This window comes from Molossus molossus, unplaced genomic scaffold (genome assembly GCF_014108415.1).
Source record: "Molossus molossus isolate mMolMol1 unplaced genomic scaffold, mMolMol1.p scaffold_m16_p_4, whole genome shotgun sequence".
Classification (NCBI taxonomy): domain Eukaryota; kingdom Metazoa; phylum Chordata; class Mammalia; order Chiroptera; family Molossidae; genus Molossus; species Molossus molossus.
This window is the reverse complement of record NW_023425377.1, coordinates 66,994,767-67,014,692: the sequence shown is the minus strand read 5'-3', so window position 1 is coordinate 67,014,692 and position 19,926 is coordinate 66,994,767. Positions and strand designations below refer to the sequence as shown.

The following is a 19,926-nucleotide window of genomic DNA, read 5'->3' as shown; positions in this document are numbered from 1 at the left end:
CTTGGGGTCCCAGAAAGTCAATGTGTAAAGGTCGGGTAGAAGGGTGTTCCAGGTAGAGGGCACAGCATGTCCAATGGCCCTGAGGCAGGACCAAGCTGGTCGGGATCTGTGAAAGGGAGGCCAATCTGGCTGGAAGAGAGTGACTCTGGGGAGACTGAGGAGGATGAATGGTGTGGGACCTGGACCACAGAGGCCTCCTGGCCATAGTGAGGAATTTGATTTTTATGCAATGACATTGGGGAGCCGAGAGAGGGTTTTAGCAGGAGAGGGACATAGGTTGACTTGGATGTTTCTGGGAAGGCAAACTCATGTGTCAGCTGCTCTTGAGTTCATAGCCTCCCAAGCCTCAGAATGTTCTGGAGTGAGAGCAATGGTCCCTGGCCTTCTGGTCAGTTAGCATGACCATGTTCCCCATGCCTCTGCAGGTCAGCGTGGGAGCCCAGCTGCTGAGCCATGCCGGGCCCCAGGTGGCCTGCAGTGAGTCCAACCCCGGCACCCACATAGTCATGAACAACCACAGCCACAGTGGCTATGGGGGGCGGCCGCTAGGAGGCGGACCAGGGGCCCTGACCCGAGACCCTCCGGACCCTGAGGCCAGCTGCCCCCTGCAGCCCCCACATAGCCCAGGCCTCCAGGTGGTGGTGGCCAAGAACGAGCTGGGCCAGCTCTCACCCGGCAGCCCCCGAGGGCAGCCCCAGGACCAGGAGGAGGAAGAAGATGATGATGAAGATGACGTGGGAGGGCAGAGGGGCTCCGGGAAGCCCCCCAATGTGGGCCACCGCCTGGGCCACCGGCGAGTGCTCTTCGAGAAGCGGAAACGCCTCAGCGACTACGCCCTCATCTTTGGCATGTTTGGCATCGTTGTCATGGTGACAGAGACAGAGCTGTCCTGGGGGGTCTATACCAAGGTAGGCATGGCCCTTTCCCCTGGCACCTTTGGGAAGCCCCACCCTGCACCCCACAGAGGCCCTACCCAGCATACGTGGCTCCCTGCCGTCTGTCAGGCATGGGGTCAGGGCACATAGGCCCTAGGAGAGGAGGATGGAGGATACAGGGGACCCTGGAGATGGGAGATGGGTGGCCCCTGGGGCTCCTGCTGTGCCCACCTCTTAGGGGTGGCAAGTAGACTGCAGATGGGGGCAGAGACTTCAACCCATTCCCTTGCCTATACCAAGGAGCTGCACCCTGGCTAAAGGTGAGGTGGGACTACCTCCTAGGACAGCCTGGGGGGGAGCAGGGAAAGAGCTTCACTACCACTATCCCACCACCCCGCCAGCTATTGGGGCCAGGTTATGAACCTGGCTGTGGGTTCCCTAGTGTTCCCCAAGGGTATGTGAAGACAGAGAAGGATCAGGGCTGTGTCTGCCTGTAAATTGTAAAGTGCGGTGCCTGTGTGAGAACAGGCCTTATAAACTCTGAAGTGCTATGTCCGCATGAGACCAGGCCTTATAAACTATAAAGTGATATGTCTGTGTGAGGCTAGGACTTTTAAACTGTGACATACTGGGCCTGCAGCAGGCCAAGCCTTGTAAACTGGGAAGTACTGTATCCATGTGAAGCCAAGCCTTACAAATTGTGACATGCTGGGCCTTTAGGAGGCCAGGCCTTATAAACTGGAAAGTTTTTGCCCACATGAGACCAGGCCTTACAAACTGTAAAGTACTAGATCCATCTTACTATCAGCCCAGGTTAAGGAGTAAGGACAGGAGCATCACTTTCTGAGCAAAGTGCCCAGGTGTGAGGGTCAGAGGGCTGCCCACCCACCCCAGCATCTTCGTGCTGTCTGCTCTCTCTCTGCCCAGGAGTCCCTGTACTCATTTGCACTCAAATGCCTCATCAGCCTCTCCACAGTCATCCTGCTGGGTCTGGTTGTCCTCTACCATGCCCGGGAGATCCAGGTCAGTGCCCATCTTGGCTGGGGTGTCCCCCTCTCCCTCCACACCAGCTGCCTGGAACCCCAGGCTCCTAAACATAAAAGGGCCAATAACCTCCTTATAGAAAAGGATCTCTGTAAAGACACCATTTAGACCACTCTAAATTGTCCTAGAACGTGTGTCTAGGTTTTAATTTTTATTGATTATTTGAGAAAGAAAGAGTCAGTAAGAGCATGGGGTGTTGTGGGGGGGGGGGAGCTAGGGTCTGGCGCACATGAAGCCCTGGAGTCTTCTGAGGTTTTTACAGTGGTAGAAACTAGTGTTTTTAGCACCAGGTTCCTTTCATATTTGATAGGACCCTACATTGAAAAGATTTATCACATGCCAGAGAGTTGTTTGTTCTTTTGGGGGATTAATCAAAACCAGGTTTGAGTCCAGCTCAGGGCATGTCAGGCAAGTGTGCCTACAGAGGGCAGACAACTCCTGTGTCTGGTGCCAGGTCCTGGGGACACCAAAGGTGGTCAGATCTGGCTCCTCACCTCTAGCCTCTGACCTCTGACAGTCTGGTAGGAGATAGGTATAGGAAAATCCTGCCTGGGTTGTACCATGTGTAGATGTCTATGGAGATACCCGAGCCCTGGATGTGGCTGGGAACAGCAGAGAGAGGGAGAGTAACAGATGAGCTGAAAGGAAGCAGTTCTGAGGGTACAGTCACTGGGGACAACAGTCTGGCAGTTTCTTAAACAGTTAAACACAGAGTTAGTTACCTGTGACCCAGCAATTCTCCTCCTAGGTATAGATCCAAGAGAAACAAAAACATCCATGCAAAAACTTGTACACAGATGTTCATAACAGCCCTATTCACAACAACCAAAGAGTGGAAAGAACTCAGATGTCTGTTAACTGGTATATGGATAAACCAAATGTGGTCCATTCACACAGTGGAATTGCTATTCATTGTATTATTAATATATTACTATATTTATATATTATTCATTTACTATTCAGCCATAAAAAAATAAATGAATGAAGCACTTACTGTATGAGTTTGCACAGCTGAGTGGCTTAAACAACAGAAAGTTGGTCTCTCACAGTTCTGGAGTCTGTAAATCCAATATCAGGTGCCGGCAGGATTGGATCCTGGTAAGGCTTCTCTCCTCAACTTGCAGGCAGCCACTTTCTCACTGTGTTCTCATGTCCTTTTCTGTGTGCGTATATTCCTGGTGTCTCTCCCTCTTCTTTTAAAAAACATTTAAAAAAAAAATCCTCACCCGAGGCTATGTTTCTTAATTGATTTTTAGAGAGAGAGGAAGGGAGAGAAAGATTGATATGAAAGAGAAACGTCAATTGGTTGCCTCCCTCACACACCCTGCCTGGGGATCAAACCTGTAACCTAGGTATATGTTCTGATCGGGAATCGAACTTGCAACCTTCTGGTATGCAGGACGACACTCCAACCAACTGAACAATGCAGCGAAGGCTCTTCCTCTTCTTATTTATTTTTTTTTTTTTCATCCTCACCCGAGGACATTTTTCCATTTTTTGTTCAGATAGAGCGGGAGGGAGAGAGAGGAAGAGAGAGAGAGAGAGAAACATCGATGTGAAGGGACACATCGAGTGGCTGCCACCCGCACGACCAACCAGGGCCGGGGACAAACTGCAACCTAGGTACGTGCCCTTAGCGGGAACCGAACCCGGGTCTCTCTGTACCGCAGGCTGACGCTCCAACCGCTGAGCCAAACCGGCCAGGGCTTCCTCTTCTTATAAGGACACCAGTCCTATAGAATTAAGACACCACACTTATTACCTCATTTAATCTTTTGTTGTTGTTATAATCCTCACCTGAGGACATTTCCATTGATTCTTTAGAGGGGAAGGAAAGGAGGGAGAGAGAGAGAAACATCGATGTGAGAGAGACACATCGATTGGCTGCCTCCCACATGACCCTGACCAGGCCAGGGATCGAACCTGCAACCCAGGTATGTGCCCTTGACCAGAATTGTACCCAAGACCCTTCGGACCACGGGCTGATGCTCTAACTGCTGAGCCAAACTGGCCAGAGCACCTCATTTAACCTTAACCTCTTTAAAGGCCCTGTCTCCAAATACAGTCACATTGAGAGTTAGGGCTTCAATGTGTGAATTTTGAGGGGACACGATTCAGTCCGTATCAATCCACCCTCTAGTCCATCCCCCAAATTCCTCCCATGCAAAATGCATTCACTCCATCCCGATAGCCCCCAAAGTCTTAACCCCTTTCTGCATCAACTTTAAGTCCAAAGTCTCATTTAAATATTTAAGTGAGATCTGGGTGAGATTGAGGTAAGATTCTTTAGCTGTGAACCAGACAAATCACTTTCTTTCGAAATACAGTGCTGGGACAGGCATAGGGAAAATTCTCCAAAGGAAGAAAAGGGTGATGGGTTCTAAGCACGTCTAAGAGCTAGCAAGGTAGATTCCACGAGATCTGAAGGCTCAAGAATAATCCTTTAGGCTCCAACCTCCACCTTCCAGGCCCACTGTAGTGGCCTTTGTGTCCGGCTTCTTTCACTGAGCATGCTGTTTTCAAGGTTCATCCACTTTGTAGTGTGTGTCAGAGCTTTATTCTTCTTTATGGCTGAGTAATATTCCATTGTGTGAATGGACACATTTTGTTCATCCACCCACCCTATTTTAAAAAATAAATTTTCCACTTTATTGATTTTAGAGAGAGAAGAAGTGAGAGGGAGAGAAAGATAGAAACATTGATGAGAGAGAACATCAATTGGCCACCTCCTGCATGCTCCCCACTGGGGATCGGGCACACAACCTGGACATGTGCCTGACCGGGAATCAAACCAGCCATCTCTTGGAGCATAGGTTGACGTTCAACCACTGAGCCACACCAGTCGGACATCCACCCATCCTTTGATGGACACAGGTTGTCTCCACTTTTGGCAGTTGTGAACAGTGCTGCTGTGGCTGTGCATGTACAAGAACTTGTTCAAACGTCTGTTTTCATTTCTCTTGCATATCCTGCCTAGGGTTGGGATTGCTGGGTCATTGGTCATTCTGTGTTTAACATTTTAGGAACTGGTCCCGTGTTTAGTTTGAAGTGTGGCCAACCCTGGGATCGAAGGAGTTTTGCTTATGAGGCTGTGTTTCTCATAAAAGTCAAGTGGGAGGGATTTTAGCTCGGGTCTTGCTGGGGGGCCTGGATGCTTGTCCGAGACCCACTGCCGCCCGCCTGCCCTCCACAGCTGTTCATGGTGGACAATGGGGCGGACGACTGGCGCATCGCCATGACGTGCGAGCGCGTCCTCCTCATCTCCCTGGAGCTGGCTGTGTGTGCCATCCACCCAGTGCCCGGCCACTACCGCTTCACGTGGACGGCACGCCTGGCCTTCACGTACGCACCCGCGGCGGCTGAGGCGGACGTGGACGTGCTGCTGTCTGTCCCCATGTTCCTGCGCCTCTATTTGCTGGGCCGTGTCATGCTGCTGCACAGCAAGATCTTCACGGATGCCTCGTCCCGCAGCATTGGGGCGCTCAACAAGATAACCTTCAACACACGCTTCGTCATGAAGACACTCATGACCATCTGCCCAGGCACTGTGCTGCTTGTCTTCAGCATCTCCTCCTGGATCATCGCTGCCTGGACCGTGCGTGTCTGTGAGAGGTGTGCCTTGACACCCCAACCCACCTGGTGACCCCCATGCACACCCATGACGTTAGTGACTCAGGGCTCCCTCAGCCATCGCTTCTGTTCCCCTGACCCTGATGACTCCCAGGCCCATCCATGACTTCAGTGACCCAGGGCTCCACAGCCATCTCTGTCATCCCCTTGATCTACCCCACCCCCACCCCCACCCCATCCAGTTCCTGGCCTCAGTGACTGTACCACAACCCTGGGACTCCAGCTTTGCATCCCCAACTACCCCTGGCCCCTACCCTGACCCACACTCCTCTGGGACCCCAACCCCCTCTCTCCCACTTCCCCAGGCGGACTCATGCTCCTCTTTCTCCCAGCCCCTCTACTCTGTGGGAAGCTGTGACTTCGGGCCCAGGTGGTGGAGGCAGCAGGAACAGGGATGCCCTCCCCATCTGCCTGTCTGTACCCTAATGTAACTCGTTCTCCTTCTCCCCTCTGCCTACCCCGCTGGACTGTAGGGAAAACATGTGAGTCCCACCCTCGACCAAGCTGTGTGTGCAGAGCTACTGCCACCATGCTGCCCACCTGGAATTTAAGATTAGCTGCTGAGAGGGGAGGGAATGGGGAGGCGAGGCAGATTGCCGGACCCACAGGGGCCCACAGCAGGTGGGGAGAGCCCATCTCTGCATGCCAGGGCCAGGTAGGATTGAGTCAGACCCAGGACAGTGGAGGCAGGCCATTTTCATGTTCTGTCCACTTGGTGTCCTTGGGAGCTTGTCTCCAAGGTGGGGGGAGGAAAGGGCTTAGTTCTAGCATGCCTGTTTGGACTGCTGACCCACGGGTATGGAGTCTGTGGTAAAGGAAAGCTAGCCCAGCCTTTAGGACTCCTACCTGGGGTTTGTTCTTAGCAGCCCTGGAAGGTGGCAGGCCATCAACCCAACTTACAGATGAGGAAACTGAGGCTCTCAGGGTCAAAGGGACATTCCCAAGGGCCTGTCCCTGGTTGTCTCCCAACTCTCATGGGGATCCAGGAGAGGGAGGGCCTCTGCTGGACCTCTCAGAGCTAGGAGGGGTCTCTCCTTTCTTGTGTCTAGTTGGGGAAGGCCCTTACGGGGTCTGTGCTGGGTGGTGGCATGATGGGGCTTTCTGGTGGGGGGTGGCCCTGGGCTGGACTTGCCCCCTGGGACCTTAGTCGTCCTCACCCCTTCAAGTCCCCCTCTACAGTCTCTACCTCAGGCTGACATGGGCCCACAGGGGTGAGGACCCAGCTCTTCTAGTCATCAAAGTTTATCATCTGAGGGCCACACAGGGTCTCCTTGGACCCCTGATATGCCCCAATGTCAGTTCCCACAGCCCATCCCCCACCTTCAGGGTGGACTCAGGAACAAGGTCTGGGAGTAGGAGAGGGGCATTCCTCTGGCATCTCTGAGGTCCAGGCTGGGTCATTTCAGGGGTCCACAGGTGGGGTTGGAGAATGGGGCAGGGTGGGGGGGCAGCCAATCCTAAATTCTGAGCCCATATTGCTGCTTGAAACCCTCTCGCCTGCCTAGCTCTGCCCCTGAAGCTGTGTCCCTCCCTCACCCCACCTCCCGCATGGCCCCACTCCCTGGTCCTGGGTGGTTCTGCAGCACCCATCCATGGCTGGAGGGCCCCTCCCCTCCTGCCTCCTGAGTGAGGGGGGCACTGGTCTCCCTAGAGCTGGAGGCTGAGGCGGCTTGGGGCTCAGGTACCACAGTGACAGTAGGGTCAGCTTCTGGTACCCTGCATCCAGCCAGCAGCCTGGAAGCCCCTCAGTGTAGCAGAGACTCCCAAACACCAGACCTGCTGAAAAGGCCTCCATTCCTCCCGCTCCCACTGGGCTTCCCTTCCACCTCCTCCCCATTGGCCTGAAACAGCCTTCCCAGCCCCTACCCCGCCCCATCCAGGGGCCCCCTCCTTTGTGCTTCCTCAGCTGACCTCTTACCTTGAACCCCTTCAGTGGAAGTCTTCACCCATTGGCATGGATTTCAGATGGCCTGAGGCCTGTTAAGGAGACAGTCAGTTGGAAAAGGCTCCTCCGAGCTGGAGGGGCTTTGCAAGCTGGGGGCTGGGCTAGAGCAGAACCTTGAGCTGACCCCAGACCCAGAGATCCAGCCTCATGACCCCCTCAGTCTGGGCTGACCGTAGGTAGAACCTGTTCATAGTCTGTGTCCAGGGTTCCAGGCCAGGCTGAGGGGACAAAACAGTATCCTTTGTAAGGCCTTGGGGCCTGTAGCCCCCCCCCCCACACACACACACCAAAAGTTTAGCCCCAAGTCTCTCCCCAGTGCTAAGTATGTTGCCCTCTCTTTACCCCCAGATCAACCCCAGGCCTGGGATTTGGTGACTGGTGCTGCCCTCCACATATTGATATCCCTTTTTCTCCCAAGTCCTGGAGCATGATTCTTCAATCTCGCGTCTCCCCCAATAGCCCGCCTCCCTCCTCAGGGCCTTGTTGGCTAGGGAAGTTCTTCCTAATGTCTGACATGAATCCTCACCTCCACTCCCTGCTGCTTCTGGTGCTCATGGCCACCCACGTCCTCATCTGTCTGTATGTCTGTCTTTGGGAAGGGTATCGTGTGGACATGTGTAGACATGTGGATATACCCTCACCTGGACCCCTCTCTGCCCCATGACCAGGGCTAGGAGGACAGGTGTCCTAAGCAGCAGTTTGGGGTTGGGCGAAGGAAGGAGGGTGAAAGGGAGGCTGGGGAGGAGGATTTGGCTGCCCTCTGCCCCAGAAGTTAACCACCCCCCTTTTATCACTCTGAGCCCCTAGAGTGACTGGCTCCCTGATGTCAAGGCACTGCCCCAGGGGTTGTGATGAAGGATGTGAGACCAGTGTAGGCTGACCAGCCCTCCCTACTCTCCCTAGGTACCACGATAAACAGGAAGTGACCAGCAATTTCCTGGGGGCCATGTGGCTTATCTCCATCACCTTCCTCTCCATTGGCTACGGAGACATGGTGCCACACACCTACTGTGGGAAGGGTGTGTGCCTGCTCACCGGCATCATGGTAAGGGCCAGGGCCCTTGCGCATCCCCACTGACGGAGTTCACCCCATCTCAAGCCGTACCAGAGAGAAAAGCTTTTGTTTTTGTAAAAACATGATGCCATCCCAGCATTTCCTTTCCTCTTGCAGAGAAAGGGCCATCTTGCAGGGCTCAGCCCAGCTCCCTTCACCAGATGTAGACTGTCCCCAACTGTCACCTTCTCTTGAAACCTGAAGCCCAGTTACTCTGTTCCTCTTCACTTCTCATTTGCTCCTGTTTGGATACAACTGGAATTCCACTTACCCCCCACCGCCCCGCAACAGGGCCACCCTGCTGCTGGCTGAGCTGACAGGGTCCCTCTCTTGTGAAATAGCTGCATGTTCATTTGCTTATGTTATTTTGTGACGGTGGAAGGGGAAAAAATAAATATCAGCCACAATCCTTCACCACCTATAAATGAACTTTCTAAACAAACAAACAAAAACACTCAGATAAGCTGAAGGGTTTAATCCTGGCCAGTGCTTCCTAGTGGTTAGAGCATCAGGTTCAGTCCCCGGCCCCAGTCAGGGTGCATGTGGGAAGCAACCAATTGATGTGTTTCTCTCTCATTGATGTTTCTTTCTCTCCTCCTCCCTCCTTCCCTTCCACTGTCTCTAAAAATTAATGAAAAAAATATCCTCAGGTGAAGTTTAAAAAAAAAAAAAAGTTTAAATGGCGAAAACCCTCAGTAAAATGGAAAAGCTGTGTTCCCTTCTCTGGGATGCGACTCCTTCCAGAAAATCAGTTTCCTGTCCAGCCTACAGCTCACTCCCAGCCCTCGCGCATGACATGCGGTCATGCTTGGGTTCCTCTTAGCTGCTCTTTTAGCTCTCTCCTCTTCCATCTTGCCCAAGTGTGTCCCTTCCGGGTCACGGCCCCACAGACTCATCCCCTTCCACTGTCTCACTAATCACGTGTTCCCTATTCTTGGACTTCAGGGCATCCCAGTGGGCTTCCTCTGAGCCTGGCATCTTTTGCTAACATGGTGTTGGTGCTGTGGTGCAGAGCTGTCATCTGTTCTCTTTCCTTGCTGTGCAGTGTTCCACACACAGGTTTCCAGCATGTTACTCTGCCCCCAGTCAACAGGGCTTTTCCTAAGAGCAGGCTCATGGGTCCTTCCAAGATCCTTGTCCTGATCAGGAACCTCAACAGGGTTTCCCTGGAGGGTAACTCTGTGCCCACCCACCAGGCTGGGCATGTTGCCTTCCAGACCCAACCAGGACAGTTTGACAGTGTCCCTGGCCCTTGTCCACTCCTCTGCATACATGTTTTCTTCCACCCCTAAGAAAAACCGAACCCTGCGCAGCCACACCCCCAACCCCAGCCTTCAGGGCCCACGCCTGCTTTTCTCCCCCCTCAGTCCTGTACTCAGCAGCTGACCAGGAGGCGGCTGGCAGGTGAAGTGCTAGGGACAGCCTCCAGCGGAGGCAGGAGTTCACTTCTGGCCCCATCACCAGCCCCTGCCACCTACTTCCTGGCCACTTCTGAGGGTGATGATACCTCCTGAGTGTCCTAGGTTCCCTGGAACCCTCATCTCAGTGACAGAACCTCCCCACTCCCTCCCTTTCTCCCTCCTATGTCGCTTTTTGCTGCCCTTCCCCCCTCCTGTCTGCCCTTCCATCCTCCTTGGTGCCTCACTCCTGCCCTCTGTCCTTCCCAGCAGCCCCCAGTGAACAAGCAAGTCCTCTCTGACCTCTTTTTCTAGCCAGAGTTGGGCTGCTATTAAGGGCATTCTGGGGATGGTGGTTGTTCCCACCAGGGAACCCACAGGAGGAGGCATCCTTCCCCCCACTTCTCTACCTCCTGGGACCTGTGTTTGCCTCTTTCCTGCTGCAGGTGCCCTACTGTGGGCAGCTGGCTGGCCCTTCCCTCACGCTTCTCTTCTCGCCTGTCAGCTGACCCTCATTCAGTAACCTGTCAGCTCAGTCTCTGTCCCCAACACCCAGACCTGAAGCCCTGACAGATTCTAAATCCTCCCACCTCCATGGCCATTGGCTTTGAACATGCCTGCAGATCCTGCTGTTTCTTTTCCCTTTCTTATCTCCAAGCCTCAATTTCCCCCTCTACCCAATGGAGATAAGAATAGTCCTACCTCCCGGGGTTGTTGGGATAAAATGAGCTAATCTGTGGGACTTACTCCCAAAACATTTGATGGATGAAGCAAAGGGGTTGGAAGTCAGTGAACTCTGTGCCAACACTGCAGTCTTGAAGGGTGAAGTCAAAGGTGGGACCAGGACAGGCTTCCTGGAGTAGGGAGAGTGTCTTGCTTGTGGCCTGGGATCCACATAAAGCAGGATGTTGATGTGCCTCCCACCCTTCTCATGCAGGGGGCTGGCTGTACGGCGCTTGTGGTGGCTGTGGTGGCCCGGAAACTGGAGCTCACCAAGGCAGAGAAACACGTGCACAACTTCATGATGGACACACAGCTCACCAAGCGGGTAAGGATGCCAGCCCCCATCATGGCCACCTCCCCTGATCATCAAGGGCAGACCCTCCCCACCTTACTTCTGCACATTATAGGCACACCCATGTGCCCACAAGTTACCACACTGTCCTGTGCATGCCAAGACTGTACTAGGCTCTGCCCTTTATGAGAACATCCACGAGTTATGCACAGAGACATGGTGATGGCCACAGGTGTCACAGCCTAACCGTGGGCCATGCAGTGACAGGCAGGAATTATGGGACCAGGCAGCCAAGTGTAACTTATAAGCTGACCTTGGCAGGTTGACCTCTCTGTGCCTCAGTTTCCCCATGTATAAAATTGGGAACTGTTTTTTTCTCTGGCTCCAGGTAAAAAATGCTGCTGCTAACGTTCTCAGGGAGACGTGGCTCATCTATAAACACACCAGGCTGGTGAAGAAGCCAGACCACGCCCGGGTTCGGAAACACCAGCGTAAGTTCCTCCAAGCCATCCATCAGTAAGTCCAGCACCTTTCCCACTCACGTTTCTGTATCCGCCTGGGGCGGAGGCAGCGTGACACCCCCACCATGGGAGGAGGCCAAGGGCCAGGCAAGACAGCTTAGAATGGCCTCGTTATGGCCCCTCCCATGCTAGGTGGTCAGTTGATTGGGTCCTGCAGCTTCTGTTGGATGGGAGAGTTGGGACAGTCAGAGGGAGACACATGATGGGCCCATTTGTACAGATAAGTCATATACCCCACCCAACATAAATAGCAGGAAGCATATTTTAGTCTCTGGAATAGCCAAAATGATTTTACCCTTTAGACATTGAAGCAGTGTCTCCTTTTTGCTTTGGCTGCCAGGAAGCTCAGAATCTGTGGCCTGATCTAGAAGCTCATGTGGGATAATTAGAAATTACTTAATTTCCTCTTTTGTCCCTTTGTCCTGAGAATTACTTAATCAAGTGGTTTTCATCCTTGGCTGCTCATTGGAGTCACCCAAGGGGCTTTTAAAATTCCTATAGGCTGCACCCAACACCAGTTACAGTACAGTCTGGAATGCAGTCTAGGCCTAAGCTTAAGTTCCTTGGGTGAGTCCAATGTACAGCCAGAGTTGGCAAATTTTTCTGTAAAGTGCCAGATAGTAAATATTTCAGGCATTGTGGAGCAGATGGTCTCTGTCACTAGTCTGCTGTTGTAACAGGAAAGCAGTGGAGGTGAATGGGTGTGTGTGTGCTCTAATAAAAAGTTTATATTCCAAAACAGGCATCTGGCCAGATTTGGCTCACAGGCTAGGATATGCCAATTACTGTCCACTAGAAATATCATATAAGCTACGTATATAATTTCAAATTTCCTAGGAGCCACATTGTTTTGTTTTGTTTTTGTTTTTTCAATCCTCATTCGAGGATATTTCTCCATTGCTCTTTAGATAGAGTGGAAGGGAGAGAGGGAGAGAGAGAGAAACATCGATGTGAGAGACACATCAATTGGTTGCTTCCCGCATGACCCCCACCAGGGATGGGGATCAAACCTGCAACCGTTCAGTCTGTGAGCCAGTGTTCCAACTGTTGAGCCAAACTGGTCAGGGCAGAGCCACATTTTTTTTAAAAAGCAAAAGGAAGCAAGTAAAATAAATATAATATACTTGTTTAGAATATCCAATTATCATCATTTTAATGTGATTAAGATTAAAAAATCATTAACGAGATATTTTATTTGTTGTACTAAATCTTCAAAGTCCATTATGTATTTTACATGTTATATATGTTACACTGATTGTTTTTATTTGGATCAGCCACATTTCAAATGCTCAGAAGCCATATAGAGGACATATGGGACAGCACCCTGTCTAGAATTTAAATAGCACCAGATCCTATGGGGTTGAGTCATATGGTATCTGATTTAAAATAGTAAAGACATGTTTTTAGGCACTTTTCAGAATGGGCCTCTCTGAAGAGAGTTCCCATCTTTCATATCATGGGAAATCCCATTCACAATTGGGCTTTCCTAGGTGAATGAGACTGCTGCCCAAGAGCTCCCAGGCCAGACTCAGGAACTGAGTCAGAGTGAGATGAACAGTGTTAGGGTCTGAACTAGTACGGCAGGAGGGCAACTGAGTCAACCTGGGGAACAGAACCAAGGGGCAGCACAGAGAACACCAGTGTGAGCAGTGGGGTGGGGAGGTTGGATAGAGGAGGGAGCCTAGGGTGTGGTTGGACCAGCCCAGATTCTGGGGTGCCAGAGGTAAAGGAGAATGACAATTTACCAGGGAGAGACCAAGCCATAGGAGAAGCTCAGCCAACTAGACTTGAATTTTTAAATTCTGTTTAATCATATTTGCTTCTTTTTAAAAAGCAGCTTTATTGAGGTATAATTGACATACAGTCAACTGCGCCTATGTAAAGTGTACCGTTTAATCAATATTAACATATGTACACACCCATGGAACTATTATCACAATGAAGATAATGAACAGATCCATCACCCTAAAAGCTTTTTATGCTACTTACTATCCTCGTCTTTTAGCTAGAGAGTTTAGTTCATTTACATTTATTGTGTTTGCTATTATAATTGAGTTGATTTCTAATTATAACAGTTTCTACTCCCCAGGACTTTGGGGGTCTGAATGAGATGATGTGCAGAAATGTCTGGCATAGTCCCTAGCACAGAACAATCCCTTGTAACACATGGTGTCCACCACTCCCCTCCAGCCCCTGCTCTCTGCCTCTGCTTCCACCATCACTTAAAAACCACGGAGAGGAGCTGGTATCCTATTTACTTGACTGCACTGTGTCCAGGTGTTAGTCCTGCCTCCTCCCAAGACTTTGAGGTCCTTGAGGATAGGGAATGCTCCTTGATCATTGACTCTCCCATAGTTGTTAACTGACCACTGGTTCCAAATCTGGCCTCTTTCACCTAACTGTGGGGCCTGGGCAAGTGACTACACTACTTCAAGTATCTTATCTGTAAAGTGGAGATGATGGCCACGCCTTCTACAGGAATGTCGTATGAATCGAACATAGTTGGGGTGACCAAATGACTCGCCTGTGCCTGACTGCCACACGGTGTTTTCTAAATATAGGAACTGGCATTGTTCCACTCTCAGTATGGTCATTTTGTCATTTCACAAGTGTTTCCTGCACCAGCTAGTGTTTGAGACATGGGGGATACAGACTTGGTCTTTCCCTGGACCTTGCCCCATGGGATGTTCCAGAAAGTTTTAGGGGGAAAGTAGGAGTATAAGAATTGAGAAGGGCCCAGCTGGTGTGGCTCAGTGGTTGAGCATCGACCTGTGCACCAAGAGGTCGCCAGTTTGATTCCTGGTCAGGGCACATGCCAGGTTGTGGGCCCAATCCCCAGTTGGGGCATGCAGGAGGCGGCCAATCCATGTTCTCTCTCATTGATGTTTCTATCTCTCTCTCCCTTCCCCTCTCTCTCAAATCAATAAAGAAAAAAAAATTGAGGAGGGCCAGGTCTGAGGACAAGGCACCTGCTCTGTGAGTTATCTTTGTCCATTTGTTCTGGGGCAGGACTGTTTCACTCACCTGTAGATCCTCATAAACTCCCCACCGAAAACAGTGGCTCTGTAAGAACAGATGATGAAATCAAACAAGTTTGAACTAGCGCCTGAAGGGTGGATGGGATTTGAGTAGGAAGCTGAGAGGCAGGCTGGCATACCAAGAAGTGCCCACAGGCTAAAGAAAGGTAGGGAGGTGGGAATGAGCACAATACCAGGGAGACTGGAGGTCTGCTCTGCAAACATGAGGCAGCCGTGGCGTGTCCTGGAGTTGGAGAGGCCCCATAGTGGGAGTGCTGTATGCAAAGCCCGTGAAAAGGAAGAAATGGTCTCAGAGAAGATGGATTGGGGAGCACAGTCTGAGTTTGGAGAGTGTATGTGTTTCCTAGGCCTGCTATAACAAAGCACCACAAAGTGGGTGGTTTGAAACAACAGAATTTATGATCACTGTCCTGGAGACCAGAAGACCAAAATCAAGGTATCAGCAGGGCCATACTCCCTCTGAAGGGGAGGATTTGTTCCAGGCCTCTCTCCTAGCTTCTGGCAGCCTCGGGTGTTTCTTGGCTTACAAATGCATCACTCCAATTCTCCATTTTCATGTGGCATTCTTCCTGTGTCTTCATATTGTCCTCCATCTGTGCATGTTTGTGTCCAAATTTCACCCTTTATAAAGCATTAGTCATATTGGGTTAGGGTTCATCCCAATGACTTTTTTTTTTTTAATCCTCACCTGAGGATATTTTTCCATTGATTTTCAGATAGGGAGGGAGGGAGGGAGGGAGGAAGAGAGAGAGAGAGAGAGAGAGAGAGAGAGAGAGAGAGAGAGAGAGAGAGAGAAGAAGGGAGAGAAAAATCAATGTGAGAGAGACACATTTATTGGTTGCCTCCTGCACCACCCTAACCAGGGCCAGCGATCTAATCGCAACAGAGGTACGTGCCCTTGATCAGAATCAAACCCGTAACTCTTTGGTCTGAGGGCCAATGCTCTAACTGCTGAGCCAGACCTGCCAGGGCCCAATGACTTATCTTAATGTGGTTAAATAAGGACACACTCTGAGGTCCTGGAGGTTAGGACTTCAGTATATCTTTTGTAGGGACACCATTCAACCCATATAACAGAAAGACTATAGAGAAGCCAACAATGACTTCCCCATGGAAGGCATGTCAGGGCTCCTTAGCAGGCTTCTGGGGCTGGGGGTGTCTGTATTTACCTCCATTTCTCCAGACCAAGGGCTGGGTCTCCGGGGCCCTGGCAGTATTCAGCACGGTGGGCCCCGAGGGACTTTCCCGAGCATCCATCACATGTGGACACACATGGGTTGAGTTTGAAGCAGCGAGGGAGAGAATCGTACCTGGAACCCTCTCCTGGGCCAGTGTAACTACAGAAGGCATGGAGAGGAAGGGCGAGGACACACATAAACCAAGTCCCCACCACCTTGGGCAGCTGTTGGAGGCCAAGAGCATGGAGGTTGAGTTGTAGACACAAGTTCAAATCCTGCAGGGGTGCTATCAGGCAGTGGCTTTGCCACTATGAGCCTCAGTTTCCCCTCAGGAAACATCATGGGTATAGTTTCCTAGACTAAATGTCTCCTCTGGGGCCGGGTGCCTGGCACAGGTTGGTGGACAGCAAGGTTGCAGAGCAAGGGCAGCTGCATTTGTCCTGGCCAGGGCTGGGTGGACACTGCTCGAGGGATGGGGCAGAGGATAGATGCATCTCTGAGGGGCTGGCACTGCCCTCTCAGAGGCTGAGCTCCTCTGCAGAGCAAAGGTGACAGCCCCTCGGGTCCAGGGCTCTAAGCCTGGCCCTGGGGGCAGCATATGGGAGGATGGCAGCATTGGGCATGAGCTGCCCAGCAGTGCTGAGATTAAAATTGCCCTGTGATTTCTCTCTGCTCCACCGGGTCCTGCCAGAGCTCAGAAGTAAGTCTCTTCCGGAGGGTCAGGGGTGAATGGTGGTCATGGGACAGGGTGCAGCTCCTGGAGGTGGCCAGGGCTTGTGTCTACCCTGAAGATCAGTGCAGGCTTTACCTGGGCCTGGCGGTCCAAGTTACTGGGACATCCTGAGTCGGGCTGTGTGGACATAGCCAGATGGTGGGCACTGTGGGTAGTGGCTGAGCTGCATCCCAAGCCCTGCTGCCCCCTGCATGTGGGGAGGGAGGGACTATAGGGGGCCTGACCCCAACTCCCACCTCACCTTCCCCCTGCATGTCCCACATGGCAACCCTGGGTGGGGCAGATGCATGAAGGACACGCCCCCATCCTCCTACCAATGTAGCCTCCACCCAACCCCACCCACCCACCTGTCCCCAGGCTCCGGAGTGTGAAGATTGAACAGGGAAAGCTGAATGACCAGGCCAATACACTCGCAGACCTGGCCAAGGTGAGCAAGGCGGGGCCGGGTGGGATGGCTCCCTGGGCCAGTCTGGGCTGGCTGGGTCTCCAGGGAGAAAGGGGGACATTCAGTAAAGGACAGGGGCAGCTCCCGCTGAGACAGGGACAGCAGTGGCATTCTTGGGACAGGTGGGTGACACAGACAGGGGTGCAGGGCAGGCAGGACAAGCCACCAGGGGATACCAGCTCTGTTCGCAAGCGTCCATCGTGACCAGAGGCTCTGATTGTGACAGGGACTCTGGGAATCTACTTCAGTGTGTAAATGCTACTTTTAACATTGGTAGTAGTTTTGTTTTTAAAAAATTAGTATCTAAGAAAATAATTTAAAAAAGAATATATAATTAGTGGGCAAAATTGATGTAGTACTTTTGCTATGGATATAAATTCAAATAACAGCATCAGCAGAAAGCTAATTTGTATAGTAATTAAACACCTTTTAGGAAATTAAAGTTGATTGCACGAGCTCAATAAAATTGGTTTGTGTTATAAATGGATCTATTTGTTGGTTCAAATATCAAGTCTTACCCTCTTTCCCACTCTTTATTTATTCATCCATTAGAAGATGTGTCAACTAACCCAACTTTAGTTAGGTGAGCTCTTAGAATATTTTCACACTATTCTGAACTTGCTCCTCACCAATGATGTGTATTTCATAAATAATTCATGTGTGAACTTTGTTTATTGGTCCCACCCCCTAATCAATTATCAGTCTGAGGCGAATTTAATATTATCTTTAGAAGATGTTAAGTCCTATTTCACTTCTTAAACCCAACTCATTTTGGACTCACTTCTTCATATCAAGAGACTGCAAAATAATTTAATATTAACCTACATAAATTTAATTTAGAAAGGAACGTTATAGAGGAAAAAATATCCTAGAACCCTGAAGAAATAATTCAATTGGTAGTAGAAACTAGAACATAACCCTAAGAGCATATAAAAATAATTGGCCAACTAATTTGATGTCATATGAGATTATAGCTATAAATATAAAATACCTTGGAAAAACTCAGATACTAGAAATTGTAATTTGAATTATCCATATTATACTTCTTTAGCATAAATGATTGAAATTTGAAATTTGAAGTTATTTAAACCTTGTAATCACAGTGGTATATTCCTCCCAAAATACATTTCACAAAAGCTTTTTTGAATTCAGTCTTTAATTAGATTGAATTATATGGGTTTATAATTTTTCAAGTTAAAGAAGGTTAAAATGTTTTCCAATCATAATTTTTTCTGCTTTCCTTTCCAAGGTTGCTGGTTTAATTTGTATCTCTCTGACAAAAATAAAATATATATCCTACGTTTAAAAGAATTTTTTTTAAACCTCAGAGAGGGACAAAATGAACCATCCCAGGGCTGGATGCCTCCAGGTAGCACCCTCTGGCCCTGGGGACTGTGGTTCCCGTGAGGCAGGCTGGGGTATCAGTATCCGTCAGTGGCCCTATGAGAGGCCCCGAGGTATTTGTCCATCGCCCTCCCCCCCCCCCTCAGTGGGGTCAGTTTACCTATAACAGAAGAAAGGGTGGAGGGCCCGGAGGAGGCGAAGGCGTGGGGAGACCGGGAGAGTCTGCAGGTACTGTAACAGGCGCCTCATCCTCTCTCTCTCTCTCCCGTGGAGTGAGGGGTTGGTGGGTAAGCTTCAGTGCGCCTGGGGGTCTGGTCACCGCTGAGCTGGGATTAGAGACATGGAGCAATGTTCGAGTGCCACCTGGTGGTGAGAGTTGTCTGCACCGAGGGTTGTCTGTGTGGCCGGCCTCCGTTTCCAGCTCCAGCCAGGGTGCATCTGGACAGTGGTTGAACTGGCCCTGCTGGCTGCGTTGTGGGGAGCAGTAGAGATGGTGGGGACAGCCTATTGCCTGACATAACAGTAAATGTGGCTGCTGTCGTGTTCCCGGGTCTGAGACTGGGTCAGGTCCTCCGGTACTCACCTCCTTCCAGACCCCTGTCCAGTCCCTAGTCTAATGTGTCCCATGGCCAGTTCAATCCCTCAGGACAGCTCTGGTCGCATCCACCCCTCCCCAGTACATTCCTTGGCTTTTCCCAGGCCTGCTGGCTCCAGTTTGGCATTTAAGACCTGTCTGTCCCCTCACCTATTCTCCCACCATTCCCTGAGGTCCAGCAGGATACCTGCAGGGCTGGGGGTGTCTTCACAGTCTCAATTGTCTCTGTGTGTGTCTGTCACTCCCCCTCTCACTCAGCCTCTTCTCTCTCCCACCTCTCTGTCTCCGGCAGACCCAGAATGCCATGTACGACCTCATGTCCGAGCTGCACGCCCAGCATGAGGACCTTGAGGTCCGCCTGGCTGCCCTCGAAAGCCGCCTGGATGCGCTGGGCACCTCCCTGCAGGCCCTGCCTATCCTCATCACCCAAGCCATACACCCACCCCACCCACCCCTGCCTCCCCAGCCTGGCCCTCCAGACCAGGCAGCCCGGAGCTCCCCATGCCGGTGGCCACCCGTGGCCCCTTCGGACTGTGGATGACAGCCCTGCCCACCACCGGATCCCACAATCTTGGCCATTGTGTGGCCACCACCTCCACACCATCCAGGACAGCCTTCCAGTTGCGCCTCTTGGAGTACAAGGAGCCAGAGCTGAATTGGGCTGAGTGGCCAGGGGCCCATTCCACCCAGACAATCTGGACAGGGGTGGCTGCTGCCTGCTTTCTCCCTGGTTGGAGCTTGGGAAACCCAGGGCTTCCTCTGTTCCCTGGCCCCCTAATTCTCCCCAGGCCCCTGGTGGGCTCAGAACAGCAGGGAGAGGGGTCCTTGCCAGTTCTTAATAAAACAGGACCCATCCAGTCCCTGCCTGTCGTGTATAGCTGGGGGATACTGGTAATCACTATATGGGAGGTGGACACCTGGCCTAGGCGCCCCGGAATGGATATGGGGATCAAGGTGAACCCATCTCCATGATCTTCCTAGTCTGATAGTCTCCTGAGCCCAAGTTTAGTCAGGACACCTCCCTGAGGACATCACCAATCCCACCTGTCACTGATAGAAGGACCTGAATCAGACTTGGCCCAGCCCCCATAGGAGGCATTGGATAATCAGAC

At 51.4% G+C, this 19,926-nt stretch overlaps 1 protein-coding gene across 2 annotated transcripts; it reads left to right on the top strand.

Annotated features, from left to right (window-relative positions):
• The first annotated feature begins 430 nt into the window (after positions 1–430).
• KCNN1 (potassium calcium-activated channel subfamily N member 1) lies at positions 431–19,355 on the top strand. Of its 2 annotated transcripts, XM_036240750.1 has the most exons (10): positions 431–908; positions 1,803–1,898; positions 5,113–5,531; positions 6,023–6,031; positions 8,398–8,539; positions 10,883–10,993; positions 11,349–11,476; positions 16,389–16,397; positions 16,788–16,857; positions 19,107–19,355. In XM_036240750.1, the coding sequence occupies exons 1-10, from the start codon at positions 507–509 to the stop codon at positions 19,353–19,355; spliced, it is 1,635 nt and encodes a 544-aa protein (XP_036096643.1). In that variant the 5' UTR covers positions 431–506. The 2 variants fall into 2 exon arrangements, with proteins under 2 accessions (XP_036096643.1, XP_036096642.1); XM_036240749.1 differs by lacking the exons at positions 6,023–6,031; positions 16,389–16,397 and having other exon boundaries at positions 432–908.
• Positions 19,356–19,926: the final 571 nt, after the last annotated feature.

Bases quoted from the DNA above. Each gene is read 5' to 3' on its own strand.
- KCNN1 (XM_036240750.1), top strand. From the start codon at position 507: ATGAACAACCACAGCCACAGTGGCTATGGGGGGCGGCCGCTAGGAGGC. The intron at 1,899-5,112 runs GTCAGTGCCCAT...TGCCCTCCACAG, and splicing joins ACCATGCCCGGGAGATCCAG to CTGTTCATGGTGGACAATGG. The intron at 16,858-19,106 runs GTGAGCAAGGCG...TGTCTCCGGCAG, and splicing joins CACTCGCAGACCTGGCCAAG to ACCCAGAATGCCATGTACGA.